This window comes from Toxorhynchites rutilus, chromosome 3 (assembly GCF_029784135.1).
Source record: "Toxorhynchites rutilus septentrionalis strain SRP chromosome 3, ASM2978413v1, whole genome shotgun sequence".
In the NCBI taxonomy this organism is placed as follows: Eukaryota; Metazoa; Arthropoda; class Insecta; order Diptera; family Culicidae; genus Toxorhynchites; species Toxorhynchites rutilus.
In genome coordinates this window covers 312,350,379-312,370,771 of record NC_073746.1, presented here as the reverse complement: position 1 = coordinate 312,370,771, position 20,393 = coordinate 312,350,379, and the positions used below count along the sequence as shown (strand labels likewise).

The 20,393-nt window shown below is 39.1% G+C and overlaps 1 protein-coding gene across 5 annotated transcripts in view; it reads right to left on the bottom strand.

Annotated features, from left to right (window-relative positions):
• LOC129776967 (transcription factor mef2A-like) overlaps window positions 1-20,393 on the bottom strand; it is a 62,962-nt gene that overhangs the window by 26,434 nt on the left and 16,135 nt on the right. The window contains exons 1-3 of one of the 5 annotated variants that reach the window (XM_055782956.1): window positions 11,508-11,728; window positions 1,733-2,190; window positions 1,341-1,451 (exon numbers count right to left, since the gene is read on the bottom strand). The exons of 1 other annotated variant lie outside the window; for it this stretch is intronic. In XM_055782956.1, coding sequence (XP_055638931.1) covers window positions 1,341-1,451; window positions 1,733-1,759 — 138 coding nt within the window. In that variant the 5' untranslated portion in view covers window positions 1,760-2,190; window positions 11,508-11,728. Of the gene's footprint in view, window positions 1-1,340; window positions 1,452-1,732; window positions 2,191-11,507; window positions 11,729-20,393 lie in introns of those variants that run through there. 3 more of the 5 variants (XM_055782955.1, XM_055782954.1, XM_055782957.1) reach the window with 3 other exon arrangements.

Sequence of the window (20,393 nt, the reverse complement as noted above, 5' to 3'; positions counted from 1 at the left end):
TGCCGGGTCAGCTAGTAAAATATATATTTTGGAAAAAAGTATATGGGAGTGTTATCCTACGTCGATTATGTGGTGGATTTGAATTTACACACTTGATACATTGAATTTATTAGATCTCCAGAGAGAGAGACCTTCCACTTGATGGTTTATATCGGCACTTTGTTTCGCAATTACTTCGAGTTATTCATCGTGTATATAATATAATACATAATACAAAATAGCAAAGCTTATTTTTTTTGAAGTCTACTCTTCAAATTTTTTCGTCAAAACTCAAGTTAAACATGCCTTTTCAACTCAGGCAGCCATCAACAGGAGGCTTTACTTGGTTCGTTATTTCGGAACGCACCTTGTATAACTTGCAAGAGGGAGTGATGCAATGTTTCTAAAAACGAACAAAACGCACTGAAATAGCTATGATTTCGCGCGTAACACAATTCGTTTGCGAACGAAGCTGACCACCGATGGCCTCATTCATGGAGTCAAGTTCAATAATTGAAGATCCATCGCGTTCAAGATCCCGCGCTGATACGCGGACAGCATCTGAAACAATTGCACCATTCGTCGACTGGAAACGGTGGCGCAACCTTCGGGCGCGGAGAATTTGCGCATGGCCAAGAGAGAACGAATAAAAAAACGATGCAAAAAATTAGAGACTGAAAAGATTACAGTGTTTCAATACATCTCCCCCAGCGTACGGATGATGATTGCGAAGTCATTCGTGTAAGTCAATGCGCCGCTGCCTGCACACACTTAGTAATTAGCAAGCTAAATAATTCACTTTTATCTCTTCTCGTTCGGTCTGAATTGGTTGGTTAGTGTGTAGAGGCCGGCAGCAGTAGCTTGGCTGGAAAACGCAAACCATGGGAAATGTGGGCCACGTCACGAGGAGAAGGCGGGTTCGAGGTGAAGGCCCAACATGAACAACATAAGCATTGCACATCTCTCCTTCTCGGGCGATTATTTGTTTTTTTTTCCGCCGTGCATTTTCGCAAACAAACGTGTACTGTATTTAGGTTGCGTTATGGAAGCAGTTTAGCACCCCGGACGGATACTGAACCGACCGAAAGATTCGAACAGTGCCTGCTGGATGCTGTAACAGTTCAACCACACGTGTGCGAAGCTCGAGAGCGACTATACGATGTATGATACATATGTTTAAGTGAGTGTAGCCTGAAACGGTTTCCTACTAACCAGTTTTAGTTCTCACGATATCGATTAGTCGACTCCGGAGCCGGAGCTCAACGACTGACGGAATCTAATTCTATGACTCATCATTACTGGTTTCAAGTGGTTTGGAATAGTTTTCACTATAAAGTATTATGAATTGACAAAACACATACCTGCCCATTGGCCGTGGTGAGATTCGGGGGAAACTTGGCAGCCGCAAACTGGTTCGCCGCCAGTGCGCCACCAAACGGCGACGAGAACTGGGAAAAGTTCATTTTGGGGTACTGTATTGGAAGAGAAAAAAAAGGTAAACAGAGATAGGGAAAAGTGAAACTCTTTCTAATCGCTATTGTGTACGGTTGTTATTTTTCTATGCTTCGACTGTCTTCCTATGTAATGTAGGTTTATGCGTGAATGCATTTGAATAAGCTGAAAATGTTGCGCTTCGATTGGGGTCACCACCGCCTTCGACCGTCGAACTGATATTCATTCCACAGCGTAATAATTTTGGAAATGATTGAATCGCACAACAATCGCCATTCCGACGTCGTGTATTACAAATTACCTCCAAATAGTTCTCATTGTCGTCCATCCTGCTGACTCACAACGTTCCGCTTCCTTCAATCAGTAGCTTACGTTTGCCGAAATTGCTGTGCTAATTTTAGTTCTGCTTCGGTCTGTCCTTCATTGGCTGTTCAAATTTGACCGACTATTCTACCTTCTAGAATGAGACTCGGGGATTACAGTGCCCACAATTGTTGTCTCTCTCCACAACGACACGTACCGATATCGTTCAACCCATTTTTGACGTTGGATTCATGATAAAAATGGTGACACACGCACAATACTTAACGAAAATTCACAAAACACTGGGCGGCTGCCATCCGAAGTTCGGTTCCGTACTTCTCACGCAAGTCACTTTTATGGTCACACATGCTTTTTCTTCTGTAGGTAAGCAACTCAATTTCTCGAATCTCTTCGTCTGCTGCTTTTCTCACTCTTTTCGTCGTAATTCATGGAGTGCTGGAATTCAAATTAAAATGAAGTTTGCTTGAGCGTTGTTTTCACTGATCATTCCACTTCCTCTGCACGTTTCGAGAAATTCACTACCAAAAAAAAGGTTGCTGCGTTTGTCTTTGAACGGCGTAGAGAAATAAGCAATTAAAAAATACATGGCATGTAATGGAGCTATATTCGATTGGAAACCACTGTTTAAGTTATTGAACAACACTAAAACAATGGTGAAAATTCAAAATTCGTTTTGTGCAATTCGTGATTTTTTTTGGTCCGCGTATGAGAAATGAGTAAACCATCAGTCGTTTGATATATAAATTTTAAACTTTGTTGATTAGTAAATACAAAAAATCTTCGAATCCGAAAGCAGGCATCGATATTTATTGAAGTTCCAATATCTCGTGTCGGCTTTTTGCCGACTTTGCCAAATATGGCATCATTTTTTGTTATTTTGTTACTTTTGAATCGCTGGACCGATTCCGAATTGCCAGCGAATGGAAAATAGTTAATCGGAATTTCTATGATCTATGAGCTCCAAATGTTTACTTTAAGAAACCATTTAAAATGTTAGTTTTCGTGGTTTAACGGATTTTGCAATATCCGTCCAGAGGCATGTTTCCTCTCGAGAACCGTGCACCTTGGACCAGAGCGTTCGATCTCGAGCTATCGTTCCAACACCGTAATTCATGCCGTCTGGTGAAAAGTGCTTTTGTATTTCTGCATCATAGGCACACATCGTTGTTTTTATGTTTTGCTAAATGTAGATTGATGTGGTTGAGAATTGTAGAATAATGGTGCTGATGTTGCAGAATATAATCGGCTGTCAGAGCCGATTATGTACCAACTACCGAAAAAAACGTTGAGATAACGTTTGTTTTAAATAATAAGTGCAATGCATTTATTTACATAAGAAAAAAAGGCTACATATGGCCAGCTTATGTATTGTTCTCGCGAGAATTAATCATCAATCAATCATCTCCAACCGCATCAACAAATCCACGTAAACCACTGGTTCTTTTAATGGTTACCAAAACATTCTACTAAAGAGTTATTAAAACACTCTCGATGCATTCTAGAATAATACCCGATGTGATAAACTAGTGAATATCGTAGTCCGTGGTCCTGTGGCCGAGTGGTTAGCGTAAAACATTATCATGCTGGGGGTTCGAGTTCGAATCCCGTTCTGGCCGGGGGATTTTTCGTCGAAGAAAGTTCTTCCGACCTGCACTGCAAGTCGGTTTACGTTTCAACGTTTCAAGCACTCAACAGATTATATCTGTTCTGTTGCTCCATATAGTTGTTAGTGACAGAAGGCAAGTCGAAATTGAAATGCTGTACCTTCGTGAAAAATCAACGCATGGAGATGAAATGTACATCATTTTAAATTTAATGTTTTACGAACCTATTTCTATCTTGGTGTGCGTAGGTGGAGTAGACAACAATTTCGAGAAGAAATAAAGAATCTATTTCCTTCTGTTTTTTTTTCAAAGATTTTGTGGACTAACAAATTAAATTTTTTGTATCAATTTCAAAAATTGCCAATAAGAGGTTTTCTGTAATTCTGCAAATATTGCATTATGTTCCAATGCTTGCAGGCAAATATTCAAATTAGCCTAGTGTATCCCCAAAACCCTTGTGAAGGTGTCATATTGATATGTTTAGTCATTTTTTAACCGATAGATCAAAGTTTGGAGTATGTTAGAGGAACACTTCATCGCAAATTGTTCCAGAAGTACAAAATGCTATGCGCACGATCCGATCCGGAATAAACAATCCGTAACTTTCATTTTTATGCGTTTGTGTTTGCATTTGTCCATCAACGAAATTACCGTCATTCTCACTTCAATCCACTTGAGAGCATTAATCAAAGTTTCACAAATTAACAAAAAAAGCGAATATCAAAAAATATTTTAAATGCTGCAATGAAAAAATGAGATGAAAAATCTCGAAAGAACATGTTGAAATCGAAAAGGAAATTTCATCAGTGAATACTGTCTCCAGTGCCACTATTTACTTCTTTCTATCTAAGATTTGACAACTGATTCATCCTCATGTTTGATTTGATTTGGTATTCATCTCATCGACATCTCAACGTTGAAGCCGCTAATGTTATTTTTCATTGTGCCCTGGTGGAATTTTCTAACGTTTTCAATACTCGAAGGTATCGTTTTCATCAAAAGAATTAATCTGTGTCACTGCTGCGCTGCAAACAACACCAAAACGGAGCCGGGGTTAAAATAAATCGGGGAAATATTGACACGAACGCGCGTATAAACATCCGACATGGTGTCAATAGGGATTTCCCGGAATATATCTTGTTTCCATCACTGTCAGCTGATCTTATAAGACTGCGAATATTTTGATTGTTCATTCTCAGAGAGTCAGTTTACAAATGAGCAGTCTAGCAAATAGCACGACTACATACAGCTAACGTAATCATTCGGCACTTGCGAACGAAGTATGAGGAAAGAACTAAAACGAGAAAGGTTTTGTTCTCGCTGGACCGGTGTTGCTAATAATACTCTGCGGTCTACCTGACTGTAAATTGTGTCGTAAGTGAGATACTGTTGTCGGTAGTTCTATTGCCTGACAAACGCAAATCAATTTTGTTTGCAACACACAAACGCGAGTAAAATTGATTCTTGCTTTTGATTTTTAACTAGCAGAACACTATCAATGATACTAGTGAAGTTATTCGTTGTTTTCGTTCGCGTTTGCTTAAATATATTTTCGGCGGCAGTGAGATATAATTGATTCCGCTCTGAACAACTTTGGGGAGGAAAGACGAGCCTGAAAGTAAGTAGAATATGATTTTGCTTCTTCAAGATGCATGGAGCGGCTTGATATGTAGTGAATGAGAGGCAGGAATGAATATAAACTTTCCGTATTCAAAGCGATCATGATGTTTTGGTTCGTATGCTCGTGTATCACGAAGCGCTAACCGAAGCAGAGTTATCTCGTCCTCGTTTGTGTCATGGTTCGTAGCATGTAACAACATACGAATGCCTTCTGCAAGGTCATATTTGAACAAACAAAGTGAGTTATTCAGTGAAACCTTCAATCGGGAAAAACTGCGAATAAGTGTAGGAAATAAGGCGAATATCGGAATCATCAATTTAAGTTCATTACGTGCGGAACATTGATATTCGATAACTAAAGTTGTCTCAATATCTTGCTTTGTCAGTGAAATGATTTTTAGATTTTGGTACCCTAGCAGCAATGACTATAACAACAACGAATCAATGTGAAATGAAGAAGCAAAAAGGGCACCAGTTAAACAACTCAATTTCGTGACGACGAAGCTACCTCCCGGGTAGTTCATTAAAACTTTCGGTGAAACGATTTGGGTAGACTACAATAGACTACTAGCCGTGAAAAATCATAGAAAATATCGCTAATTCGGTTCATCATAAGGAAGTTCGTTCGATTACCTTCTTAGATAGCTCACATAAAAATCTCAAGCGTCGCGTCGATTTGAGAATGTAGTAAAGTACTACAAGCGAAAATTCTCATAATATGTCGCTGATTCGAATATGTACAGCAAAACTCATAATTAGATACAAAATCATCGTCGAACACAGTTTTCTTTTCATTTTCGTCACTTACAAAAAAGTGTTATTCTACTGCATAGAATTCACATTTTCAACCATAAATTTTTTAAATTGCGTTCATCCCTCCTGGAAATCAATTACCTTTTTAGCTTTACAATTACAATTCGCGATGACGAAGGTAGTATCGACATCCGTGTTTGTGTGTTACTCTCCATCAGGTTCGCTGACCCGACGACAGTTTTAAATTGTTAAAATTTGAATGAAAATTATTACTTGATTTTAATACTCAAAACAGGTGATCCTTACCCTTACTGAACCGCTATGTCCGCAAATACATCAAATATTTAATAATATGAAAATGTTATCAGACACAATTTAATTTTTCCCACCATTTCCAGGATATGTTTTACTCTATTACATAGAATCAATATTCGATAAGAAAACGTCGATTCAGATTATTTTTATATTAACAGACGTAAAGATGTTGAAGATCATTATAATTTTCACTTCACAACAACGGAACAATCATCATCATCACGTGAATTTCAATCGAACAGAGCATATAGAAAATTGGTTTGGTTCCAAAATTTCCAGTTTTTTTTTTCTAAAAACCTATGGGCGGAAACGAACACAACAATATAAAGACAGCTCATATCGGACGAACCCCTCTCGAAGTATGTGCGGTCATACGTACGCAGCTGCGTTTTGCCGGAATATTTCAGGAGATGATAGAAGATCAAATTTGCTGTAAAAAAACCCTTCTGCACATATGGTCAAATCTCAACTATGACAGAGTTATTGAACTATTCATGAGTCCAAACTGTATGTCTTAAATCGACTCTGAATGAGAAAGTACACTACTTGAGCCATTCCATGCCAAACCGATATACTGGTCTTTCCACTTTTTTCCGAAAAGTAACTGTTTTGAATTATTGTATATAAATTAAATTATTATTTTTTTTTAATTCATAACTTCTGAACCACTGAATGAGCCGATTCAGATGATCGATATATCAAATTAAAGCCAAATAATCTTTTTTGGAACAACATTACGATTGCAAAAAAAAATTTTGTTTTTGCAATTATAGATTATAATAGTTTTTTGTTGTTTTCATGGCATAGGACTAGAGGGCGCTATATTTTTTATATTTTTTCTTAAAAACTGAGGATTAGAATTACATAACATATTAAAAAATCAGAGAGGTGTACTTTTTCGTTTTTGAGTTATTTTTTTTCAAAGTTTACTTTTTCACTACAAAAAGAAAGACTAGCTCAACAGCTTCAATTTAATATGTCGATTATCTGAATCGGTCCAGTAGTTCAGAAGTCATGAATTTTTGAAATAAGGAATTTTTGGATAAAAGGAAAAACATTATTTTTTGGACCATCGGTTAACTTTCAAAAATCATAACTCGAAAACGAAAAAATCCTCTGATCTGATCTGATTTTTGGATATGTCAGTTTTCAAGAAAAATATAAAAATTATAGCGTCCTCTAGTCCGAAGCCATAAAATCAACAAAAAACAAATACAATCAATAATTACAAAAATAACATCCAAATTTTTTATAAGTGTAATATTTTTTCAAAGAACGTTAGCTTCTTGGCTTTAGTTGGATATGTCGATCATCTGAATCGGTTCGACAGTTCAAAAGCTATGAACTTTTAAAAAAAGTAATTTTTGGAAAAAAGAAAAAAAATTTCAATTTCAGATTTTTCGTAATATCCTAAAATGATAAATAAATTTAAAAAAATATATCTAATATTTTGCGATTAAGAACGAAACTTTCAAGAGTTATATAATCCAGTTGTTAAACATTCTAATTTGTGGAATTAATTAACATTTCAAAAGATAACAACTTTTAAAGTTAGTGTTTTCAAGGGGGTGTACTATGGACATCATAAAAAGTATGTGATTTTCACGATTTTTATATCGAAAAAATCCTACGACAGGAAATTTAGTGGAGAATCTGGGAAAACCTATTTCATCGAAGTCGGATGAACCGTTCCGGAGGTAGAACTACCACCAGTTTGCAAAACATGGTATCGAGAAATACGCGTATAAAAATTTGGATCCGCGCTCCTTACGCAAAGACTTAGGTGCACTAACTGGCTTGTAACTTTGGAACGGAGCATCGGACAAACCTGGGACAAAAACTACAGTAAAGTAGACATCCCAGAGAACATTTTAGGTCAGAAATATATTTTTTAATTTTTACAAGTTTCCATAGTGTACTACCCCCTTAAGTGATTTTCTCCCAAGAACTATGATAAACTTAGTTGAAAGAATAAAGCAAATTAAAGCTCCTGTTTCTGTCACCACACTGTTATCTCTCTTACCCCTTCTGTACTTTTATTTCAAGCATCTTCAAAAACGACGAGTTCTACTCCACTGGGTCCACGCCGGCATTTAAACCTAATACACTGAGCGAAATAAAAATATCACCACTGCGTTTTTTGGCGATTTGATTCAAAATTCCCTGTATAATTATCTGATTTTGCATCACAGCTTACTTTTACCGTAATAAAATCATCCTGGTCCTAATTTGACAGATGTTTGTTATGGTTTTCAAAATAGTCGAAGTTGTGCTCAAAGTGGGTTCGTTTGGTAGTGAGATCAAAGTTTTCCTATGTCATATAGACATCATGAGTCGATCAAAGCATGTTACGTTCGAGGAAAAAGTGAAAATCATAGATTTCAACGATGCAGGCCTCTCTAATAGAGAAGTCGGTCGAAAGATCCATCGGGCACAAATGGCTGTTGGAAATTTATTGAAAAACGGTGACAAAGCTGACCGCGTTGAGAAAAGGGTAAAGAAAAGTAAGCTCTCGGCGATGGATATACGAATAATTTGTAGAATTGCAGTGAACCAGAAAAGAACAGCATCTCAAATCCGTGCGGAATTGGAGCTTCCGGTTACTACACGTCGCGTTCAACAAGTTTTGTCCAGTAGTGAGAACTTGGAGTGCCGTAAATGCCTCGGAAACCCCAACTTGTCGCTTCGAATTCGATACGAAGTACATTTCCTGGACCGAGGAATGGAACAACGTGCTCTTTTCGAATGAAAGAAGTTCAATTTTGATGGACCAGATGGCTGCAGTACTACTGGCACGATTTGCGCAATGCTCCGAATGTTGAGATGAGCAGGAACTTTGATGGAGGATCACTAATGGTTTGGGGTGCATTTTCCTTCAAAGGAAAACTTCCATTGGCGTGGATAACGACAAAAATAAAGTCTGGATATTACGTAGAAATGCTGGAGATAAGTTTGATTGAACATGGTGAGGCATTGATGGGTCCTGATTTTGTTTTCCAGCAAGACAATGCTGCGATCCACAACTCAAAACATACAAAAGCGTGGTTTTCTGATAGAAATATCGAAGTTTTTGATTGACCAGCCTACTCTCCGGATTCGAGCCCCATCGAAAACCTTTGGTCTATACTCGCGCACTGTGTTTACGAGAATGGCAAGCAATTTGATAACGTAAGCATGCTCAAATGTCGAACTCGGAAGTGTTGGCAGCAAATCGATCAGAATACCATTGAGAAGCTGATTTTGTCCATTAAATCACGATTGATTGAAGTTATTAGAAACAATGGATCATATACACAATACTAAATACGCCTACTTGATGTCATTTGAGAAATAAAATTTGATTTGTGCAATAAAAAAAGAAATGGTGCTATTTTTATTTCGCATTCTTTTTTTAGCTTTCAGTGGCTAAAATTTAAACGTCCTACAAACTAAATAAACTGAATTTATCGTGGATTGAACCCTACTGCTTTTTAATCATGTTGGGAAGAACCTTAGAAATTGTGGACAATTCGACAGTTTTTAAAACGAAAATAAAAACTAAGTGGTGCTATTTTTGTTTCGCTGAGTGTATGACGTTTGTGGAAACTGAAAATTGATGCAATGCATTGTGATACACGATCGGTTTTATTTGGCAGTTTGGAGCGAAAACATACGCAACATCAATCTGTTTTCAACATTTCTGTTCGTGTGAGAAACAGGAAAACTGTAGATTTATGCCACAGACCTCCAATGGCGGTTCTTGAGCTCCATTGATCGTTATACCGAAGGCGTTATACTCGACATGAATAATAATTCAATAACGTTGCTCATCAGTTTTGAACAGTTAGGTATCATTGCAAAGTCGAGATTGATTAAAACTTGGTAAGATTATAATTACCGATCTAATTTTTAACTGCAAACTAGCTGACCCGGCAAACGTTGTTCTGCCATATAATGTATTTCTAGAGAATATTTTGGTTGGTAAAAATAACGAATATATTTCAAGAAAGTTTGTATGTTATCGTTCAGATCTGTAAAATTGATCTAAATGATGATTTTCACAGCGAAACATACATATGCGTACCTCTTCTTTTCGAATTTTCCCTTTTTATTTTAAATATCCTTCTTATATATAAAGATATGCATAGTCAATTTTCTCGAATTTTTCCAAACATCTCAAATATTTTCCAAAGTACTCTATCATTCTAATTTGGGTAAAGATAAACTCACAAAATATATGGACGACGTAGATCTGATCAGCCGTTCTCCCGTGATGATGAGTTATACGTACGTGGGAAAAACTCTCTTTTATATATAAAGATTATGAGACGGTTATACGAGCTACTTCAAGAAATTGAAAAAAAATAGTGGAATAGTTAACAACATCGTTGGTTCGAGACAGAATCATCGACTTCTATACTTTTTTGGAACAAGTGGCGCTTAATCTTAACAAAACAGAATTCCTTAAGTTTTGTGCAACATTCGGTAAAAACTTTTTGATAATATCAGTCTTCAACATATTTGGGATTGTTCCATTATTCAACTTTTTCTTCGAAAATACTACATTAATCAGTGTATACGAGCACTTATATTCAAATCAACCTAATTGTCATTGTTCCTAAATATCCGCATTATCTATCTATTTTTATTTTTGATAAACATCAACTTATACACAGCATTGTGCATAATTGATCGCAAATGTTTTGTCCAACACTGTATGCGTGTATTGCTAAGAGAAGATATTTCGCTTCTATCAGCCAGATCAACAACCACTTCCGAATCATTCGACCATTCCTGAATAACACTGCCATTCCACTTGATGTATCATCGCCATTCTGCATACATATTTCTCCCATACTTGATCTTACAAAACCGTTTCGTCCAACAGTTCGGCAGTTAAAATATCGTTCGAACAATCCATTCACTTCCACATCAATTGCTAGTTTCGACCATCATCATCACCATTGCAGCCTTGTATAGACTGACCTTTGAAGTTCTGTGGAGACTCAAAGTGTATTCAAACTGCAATTTTCCTAATAAATAGCAATCTAGGCATCATCAGCATCCACAGCATAAATTCTAATCCATTCGCGAGCTTGTGTTCTGTTCGAAGCACTGATCACATCTTCCTTCGTTCTGTTTCTTCTGGGCTAAATCATTCCACGTATTCTGCTGCCATGTGCAATGATTCCAAGCCCACTCAACCCTGCCGATCGATTTACTTTTCGCTTCGAATCTGGACAAGAGATTCCACAAAACATTCACATTATTGTTGTTTTTTTTAACTCTCTACGACATCCGCCAGTCAACAACCGCTTCGATGACCTTTCCTCTTTCTTCGAAACCACTTTCACTCTCGATAGCAATTTTTCATTCACTTCCTCTTTCGTACTGTCGCTTCTCTTGGGCATAACAAGTTTCACCAGATCCCCTCCACTTTTTGCCCCAACACTGACGCACACTGGCTGCTCCCTTCCTCACCCGCACTATCACCACCACCATCCAACGGATCCGCTACGTCACAAATTTCTCACCAAGGAAATGTGGGCTGCATACGAAGAAGAATAATTCAAAATCGAACCAAAAACACGGACGGAAGCGGACGCGCGCGCGCACACGATCTCGATCGCACACGCAAGGGTCTCTCCTCTTCACAACTGGCAGCGATCAAAACACGATCCGGTCTAGCGAACGGTTCACTTCGGTCTGTCGCCGTACGGCGCACCGAAGGCTCGCTCGAGGTGCGCTTCTGCCTCATAAACCTAGCTCTGGTTGGTTGGCCGACTATGAGCCTTCACGGTGCTGAGAGCAGAGAGTTCCGCACGGTTCCGTTCATCGGATGATCGGTCGAATGTGAGAAAGTGAGAGTGCGATGGATTATGTGGCTGAAGTCGTGCGTCTCTTGGGCGATGATCAAAACAACATCCCCCGATGAACTAACCTGACTCACTAAAACGGTGCTCTGTGTTTGGATGTGTGGTTTCTTTTTATTTTCCTTCTGCGTGTGGTGATCTTTGATATGTTTCGTAATATGATTTACAAGCATTTTATTGCTATTTCTTCTGCGGTTTTTTGGGTTGAATCTGTCAACATCGCGATGCTGGTATCTTTTTTGTCAGAGTAGATTCGGGTCAGGATTCGAAATGTTGTTCGCATTCGGATTGCAATGATCTAGAGCCAGCGAACAAACCGGAGGTAATCAAGTGATGCGATTTTTATTGCGTTTTGGAAATAGATGCTTTTTTGCTCGTATGAACCAAAGTTTGACGCGAATTATTCATTTAATCATTGCTCGATGAAAATAGCTTTGTTATGGATCCTATATAATGATTCGATGGATATCATTCGATGTTCATTAGTGACAGGGTGTTTTGTTGGATTCCTTCTATTAGTTGACGGAATTTTTGATAGTTCATTTGTTAGGGTTTTTTCATATTTCAAACTAGGGATATTGTTTTCTACATTTTTCATCTATTATTTATGTTTGATCACGATCACACTAGCAATTAACGGCTATTCCCGGCCTATATAGGGTTGGGGAAAAAGAAATGTCGTATTTCTAATCGAAATTTGACGCTTTATTTAACATACTAAAAATTATCCAATTTAAGTCAAATATGCGCCGTTTTGTTCGCATATTGTTGCCATTTAGAAGGCTACTTCATTATCCTCCTTATTAAAGCTCCCCATCCTTATTTGCAAAAAACTCAGACAGCCAATTTTCGCAAGCCTCTTTTGAGGCCATCTTAGTATCACCAAGAGCGTTTTGCATGGACCGGAAGAGATGATAATCACTTGGAGCCAGGTCTGGACTATACGGTGGGTGCAATAGGACATCACATCCGAGCTCCCGTAGCTTCTGGCGGGTCATCAAAGATGTGTGAGGTGGAGCGTTGTCCTGGTAGAAAACAACACCATTCCTATTGATCATTTCTGGCCGCTTCTGGTCAATCACCTGCTTCAAACGGTCAAGCTGCTCACAGTAGAGAACCGAGTTGAGGATCTGGCCATAGTTGAGCAGCTCATAGTGGATGATTCCCTTCCAATCCCACTAAACACACAGCAAAACCTTCCTGACCGTCAATCCGGGCTTGGCGATGGTTTGGGCCGGCTCACCGCGCTTCGACCACGACTTTTCCGCTTTAGGTTGTCGTACGTGATCCACTTTTCATCACCAGTCACCATCTTCTTCAAAAATGGGTCGAGTTCGTTCCGTTTCAGCAGTGCATCGCAGGCGTTGATTCCGTCTAAAAGATTTTTTTGCGTCAACTCGTGTGGCACCCATGCATCCATGTCTATACACAGTTCCTGGCCAATCGAGCGAGTGCTCACATGCCGGTCTACTTGGATGATTTCAACGATTTTATCGGTTTCCACGAAGATTGGCCTACCAGCACGGGGTGTATCTTCGAAAGCTACCACACCAGAACGAAATCAATCAAACCAACGCTGTGCTGTGCGAATTGTTACAGTATCGGGTCCATAAACTACACCAATTTTTTCGGCCGCCTTCGTTACCTCGCAGGTAGTAAAAACGTAAAATATGGCGAATTTCTTTCTTGGTGGACTCCATCTTTGACGCTTTATAACTTGAGACTGAAAAGGACAATCACAACACTGTCAAAACGACACTTGTAGCACAGATTGTCGTCTTTAAATTGCCGTATAGTATGACCCGATGCGATAATTACAAAACAAGATATGTTTAAGTGTTGCCATATATTGACAATATACGACATTTCTTTTTCCCCAACCCAATGAACCTCATTGTCTACTTCAAAAAAATCTACTTTTATTCATCACAAAATCTATCCTTTCAGTCTCATGTAGTGCAAACAGAAAATGAAAATTGTTACATTCTTACTTTATATGAAAACAAATCACAATAACCACCAAAGTTGACCACAAAGTCAATGTTTTTGAGCTTGAGCTTGAGCTTGGGTAGACTGTACAATTCGTAGTTGCTCTCCGTGATTGACCTGAACCAACCAAATTGCACAAAGAACACACAGAATGACGCTTGGGACTAGCAAATCATTCTCGTTGTGCAATTTTCGGTGATTCGAGCTTTAAATGGTCAATAACGACGCCGGCCACGTCCTTATAGTCACCAGGGGAAGGGAAGGAATGTTAGTATGATATTCGCCGCCCGAAGGCCAGAAGGATGCTTCTATAGCGTGGTTCCCTAGCGTTTATCATGGAAGGGATAGTTGTTAATGGGAATGGTTAAGAAAAATCAGGATTCACTGCGGTAAGTGATGTGATTATGTAAATGCAAACAATTGACCTCTCCACAAAACAAAAATACGAAAATATCATGTGTTACAACACGCGGCAGAGATTATGTTTAGGTATCCCGAGACGGATACGCGCGGGGAAAACCCGTGAAATTGATACATTTTATATAATACATTATATTAATATATTCTAGTATTCTTCGCATGTACTTTTCATAGAAATTCAACCGCGTTGGCGAAGATCCAATAGTGGGAAACCTGAGAAGGTAAACGAGAAAACTCCTCCAAGGCCAACCGATCCGGCGATATGTTCCGTTATTCATCACACCTACTCTAAGCCTGATCACAAACAACACTTCACGGTGAAAACGAGATAAAGTGTATATAACCTTGCATACAAATCATCTCGCCCTCACCGCGAAGCGATGCTCGTAATGCGACCCTCTGTATCACACTTCAATCGCGACGATGGAGTTATTTTTGGGAAACCTTAGAAGGTCACCGTGAAAACCTTTTTAGTAACAATCGTCCCGGCGATATATTCTGTTATTCGCCGCGTGTACGCTTTTTCGCCGATCCTATTGGTTCCAGAGGACCCCTCCCGGTCCTTCCAGGCCTCCCGCAAAGACATCCCTCGCCGCCGCGATTAGTAATCTGATTGTGACGTCGGAGAGCCTTCCGCAGTAAACCCGAGAATGCAACCGAGAGAACCTCTCCAAACGATTTCAGGGTATAATCTAGGAATCACACCTTCCGATTTTTTAAGTTTTTGATTTTTAAATTTATATTGTTGGATTTTAATTGACCACAAAGTTAATGTTTTTATTACAAAACAAGTAATTTCTATCCAGGAAAAGTTTATCAATAATGCAAACCAATAACTTAATAATTGGTATGGCCGCCTTTGGGTTTCAGCACTCCTATGCAAGCGTCGTGGTATCGATTGAACCTTATTTCTGGTCACTGTTTATGGAATACGATCATAGATCCCTTCAAACGCCGTCTCGAATTCTTGGTTTTTTTTTTCCAGACAGTGTTTGATTTCTCTCTACTCGAATCCGTTGAATGGGAATTTCTAATATTTTTTTTAAATTTCTAATTAATAAACTCCATGGATCTAGTTGCAGAAGCAGCCATTGAACCCCAAAGGGTCTGGTGGAGCCTCCGTGTTTTACCAAAGCATGGCATGACAAACGTTATCCGGACTCTGCCTCAGCAGAGTCAAAAAACAATGCTTTATCAATATACGAAATTCGGGTTTTTCCATTTTTTTCACAATAACCAAAGTTGGTTCACTCTCAATGCTGTAACTCACGAACCAATCGACCGATTGCTGTCAAATTTTGACACGTATCTATTGAAAGATGATGCTCGGTAATAGTCAAGTAGATTTTTGCAAGAGGCGCCATCTAGACGTCAACCTCATGAACTTTTCAGCCGAACTGTTATTATTTGTTCACAAGATTTTGTATTGAAGTTCTATTTAATATTTTCTAGTAATGTTATGATTTTCCAACATAACTGGCCGTTGGAGGCACCATCTCAGATAGCAGTGATAGCAGTGTAAAGACATGGGTGTTCCGCCCGAGAAACGTATGAAAGGGGAGAACGAATGATGTCATAAGTACCACCCCTTCTTCATTCGATACTAAGCGATTCAGCATAAAAGTGCGCCCCTACCGTGCGGAACGTTAGAGACGAATGAACTGTGAAGTTTAAAGCCTCTCAAAAACAAAGAATGGAAGAATGCGGAGCGATGAGTCTTCATTGTACCGTCAACGAGTGCAAAAGTGCAAGTCAAGAGCAAGCAGCAAGATAAGTGAACCCCAAAAATAGAAGAAGCATCCAACACATCATCGCAAGAGTGCAGTAGCAGCAGAGCAAGAAGAAGTCGAATTCCAACCATCCAACAAGCAACAAGTGCAAGAGTGCAACGGCAAACAACTAGAGGAGCGAACAACACTAAGAACCAACCAACTACTCATCGCAAGAGTGCGATAACAGGAGCAGCCGCAGAATAGCAACAACAGCAGCATCAAATGCATCGCAAGAGTGCGACAAGGCTAGTAACAGCAATAACAACATAAGCAGCAACAGAAGAGTGGCGCATTCGCATGCGCAACAGTGAAAATATTACGACCACGTGTATATATCCAAACTTGGTATAATAAAATAACAATAATAAAATGTATATAGTTTAAATATTTGAAACCCACCATGCTTTCAGTCCGCGCTACTCTCATCCCACGCAGAGTTCCTAAAACACATCCTTAACACTTTGACGGCCATGGTGTGTTGGCCAAAATGTTCGTGAAAACCTGGAGGGTCCAATGATTGATTCTTATATTAGATGGTGCCAGGAACCCTTCTGGCATACAATTTCATCCCTATCTGCCATATAAGGGTAAAAACTACCTGTGTGTAGTACTGCACACGTGGCCCAACTTAATGTAAACGAGTAAAATATCGATAAAAATCATTATAAAACAATTTATTTGTTCGAAATTGCATTTTTTATAACATTATTTCAAACTCGTAAAATGTCTTCTATTAAAACGATCCATATATAAAAAAATTTCGTAGCATTTCGGGCAGTGATAAATTTTAATTTGTAGGCCTGTAGAAAACGAAAAGCAGATTAGCTTTAACGTAAAACGTGTGTTTAAATCTTTGGAAGATTTCGTGTGTGCAGTGCCGCACTCATGGCCTCAGCGAAATAATTTATAAGTGCAGTACGGCACTCATGGCTGTCAAAGTGTTAAAGAGTTTACATGCTCTTTTCAGAGCATGGAGCGGAGCCACAGGGGCTCCCACCTAGAAGAGCAAGGCGTGAGGAACACGATGGATCCTTCCTCCGCATCGGTTGTCTCCATGAGTAGAGGAACCCACAGATTATACAGTTCACCCCACAGTTCCCCACAGACGGAACAATGGTCATTTAACACGTTGAGCTTTTTGGTAGGAAAGTGCTGACTGACTGGGACTGACAGTTACAAATTAATAAAATAAAAATATATACGGTTTGTTTCGGATGTTTTACAAAATGTGACTACTTTCTAGTCGAATTGCTGACTATTTTCTATTCATACAATTAGTATCTTTGGGAACTGGGCCCGATACTGATATTGTACAAACGCTCTTGAAGCGGGCTGAATGTGAAGCGCAGCGAGAAAAAATCGGGGCTTAACGTGTTAAGCAACTTTGCATACTCGAAATATTTAAAAAAGAATTAGACTACATATTGAAAAGGGCTTTTTTTAAAAAAAATATATAACTCAAAACCTATAATATCTGGTCAAAGGATGAAATATAGGGAATTATTTAAATTTTCATAAAAAGAACACAAAAAAAATTTTTTTCGCTGAAAAAAAAAATTTAATCATTATTCTCAAAAACATATTTTTTACATGCTCTGGAAACTTTTTTTTCTATTTTGAAACATGTCAAGTACATGTCAAACGCAAGAATTTACACACAAAAATGTTACGAGTAAACAATTTTTTTTGTCAGAAGTCTCCATAGAAAAAAGCCAAATATTCCACAAATAGTATGTTGTACGTATGCGACGTGTTCGACAAAAGATCATATTAGGCTGTCAAAAAAGTCCTGCGGTATTTCCGCGAGGTGTCGTTGTAAGCGCGTAGTTCTAGTTGTATTCGTTGTATCGAGTCATACTATAGCTTGTTGGAAAGGTATTTTTGTCTCTATATAATATAGTCTATAATATAGTCCTTGACAGTGTTTTGTTTGGTTAAGTCCTTCGTGAGTTATAGTGTCGCAAATATGGAGCAAAATAAAGAGAAAATCCGACATATTTTACAGTACTACTATGACAAAGGCAAAAATGCATCTCAAGCTGCCAATAAAATTTGTGCAGTTTATGAACCCGATACAGTTTCCATTTCCACCGCACAACGATGGTTTCAACGTTTTCGTTCTGGTGTAGAGGTCGTCGAAGATGCGCCACGCTCCGGAAGGCCTGTCGTCGAAAATTGCGACAAAATCGCTGAATTAGCCGAGAAAGACCGGCATAGTAGCCGCCGTAGCATCGGCCAAGTGCTGGGGATAAGTCATCAAACCGTTATTAACCATTTAAAGAAGCTTGGATTCACAAAGAAGCTCGATGTATGGGTGCCACACACGTTGACGCAAAAAACATCTTTAACCGTATCGACGCATGTTAATCGCTGCTGAATCGCAACACAATCGACCCGTTTCTGAAGCGGATGGTGACTGGCAATGAAAAGTGGGTCACTTACGACAACGTGAAGCGCAAACGGTCGTGGTCGAAGCCCGCTGAAGCGGCTCAGACGGTGGCCAAGCCCTCATTAACGGCCAGGAAGGTTCTGCTGTGTGTTTGGTGGGATTGTCAAGGAATAATCTATTATGAGCTGCTTTCCTATGGCCAAACGCTCAATTCGGACCTGTACTGCCAACAACTGGACCGCTTGAAGGTAGCACTCATGAATAAGAGGCCATCTGAGATAAACAGAGGCCGCATTGTCTTCCATCAGGACAACGCCAGGCCACACACTTCTTTGGTGACGCGCCAGGAGCTCCGGGAGCTCGGATGGGAGGTTCTTTTGCATCCGCCGTATAGTCCGGACCTTGCACCAAGTGACTACCACCTGTTTCTGTCCATGGCGAGCGAGCTAGGTAGTCAGAAGTTAGCCACAAAAGAGGCCTGTGAAAATTGGCTATCCGAGTTTGTTGCCAATAAGGAAGCGAGCTTCTATAACAGGGGTATTATGAAGTTGGCATCTCGTTGGGAACAAGTCATCGAACAAAACGGCGCATATTTCACTTAAAACAGATGATTGTAATTTTATGAACAAATGAAAATTCAAAAAAAATACCGCAGGACTTTTTTTTTTGGCCTAATATTTTCATGAGATCTAAAGCTTTGTCGAACACACTACATCACTATCTTGTTTCTATACAAAATGAGGATTAGTTGTACTTTCTTCGAAGAAAACATGTTCTTTTTAAAAGTGCCCATTTTCCGATAAAGGGGTGACTTGTTGGAAACTGTGAGGGATATTCATTACATTATATGTACCTGTAAGTTTCTTCGGTTTTACAACAGATGACGTAACTTGATTATTATTCCAGTGAATCAAATTTTCAGTATATGTCAAGAAGTTGAAGCGTAAACAACACATTTTTTTGCCACTTCGAATATGTCGAATTTCGTACCAACGAGATTCAGTTTTTGCGGGGAGTGTTACTTTATTAATTCAATATGAAGAAAAAAGCTGCGAAAAGTCATCGCATTTTGGTGGAAGTTTTAGATCTTATTAAAAAATGAACTTTTGTCCAAGACGTCAACTTTCTATAAGGTGTACCGGTAAGTTTCTTCGGTTTTACAACAGATGGCGTAACTTGATTATTATTCCAGTGAATCAAATTTCCAGACATTCGTTGGAAACCTACCGTCATTGCGCGTCTTTTTCAGTATATGTTAAAAAGTTGAAGCGTAAACAACATAGTTTTTTGCCACTTTGAATATGTCGAAATTCGTACCAACGAGAGTAGTTTTGCGGGGACTGTTGCTTCAATATGAAGAAAAAAGCTGCGGAAAGTCATCGCGTTTTGGTGGAAGTTTATGGTGACCATGCTCCAACTGAGCGAACGTGTCAGACGTGGTTTGCATGATTTAAAAGTGGTAATTTTGACTTGGAAGACGAAGAACATTCCGGACCGCCAAGAAAGTTTGAAGATGAAGAATTGGAGGCTTTACTAGATCAAGATCCGTCACAAACGCGACAAGAACTTGCAGATACTCTTGGAGTAGCTCAGCAAACCCTATCCGATCGTTTAAAAGCAATGGGAATGATCCGAAAGATAGGACATTGGGTGCCGTATGAATTAAAGCCACGAGACGTCGAACGCCGTTTTTTCACGTGTGAACAACTGCTTCAACGGCATAAAAGAAAGGGTTTTTCTTGCATCGAATCGTTACTGGCTATGAAAAGTGGGTTCATTACGACAATTCTAAACATCGGGATACCCGGGCCATGTATCAACATCGACGGCCGCGCGGAATATTGACGGCCAGAAGGTTATGCTGTCTATTTGGTGGGACCAGCTGGGTGTGGTGTACTATGAGCTGCTAAAACCGAATGAAACC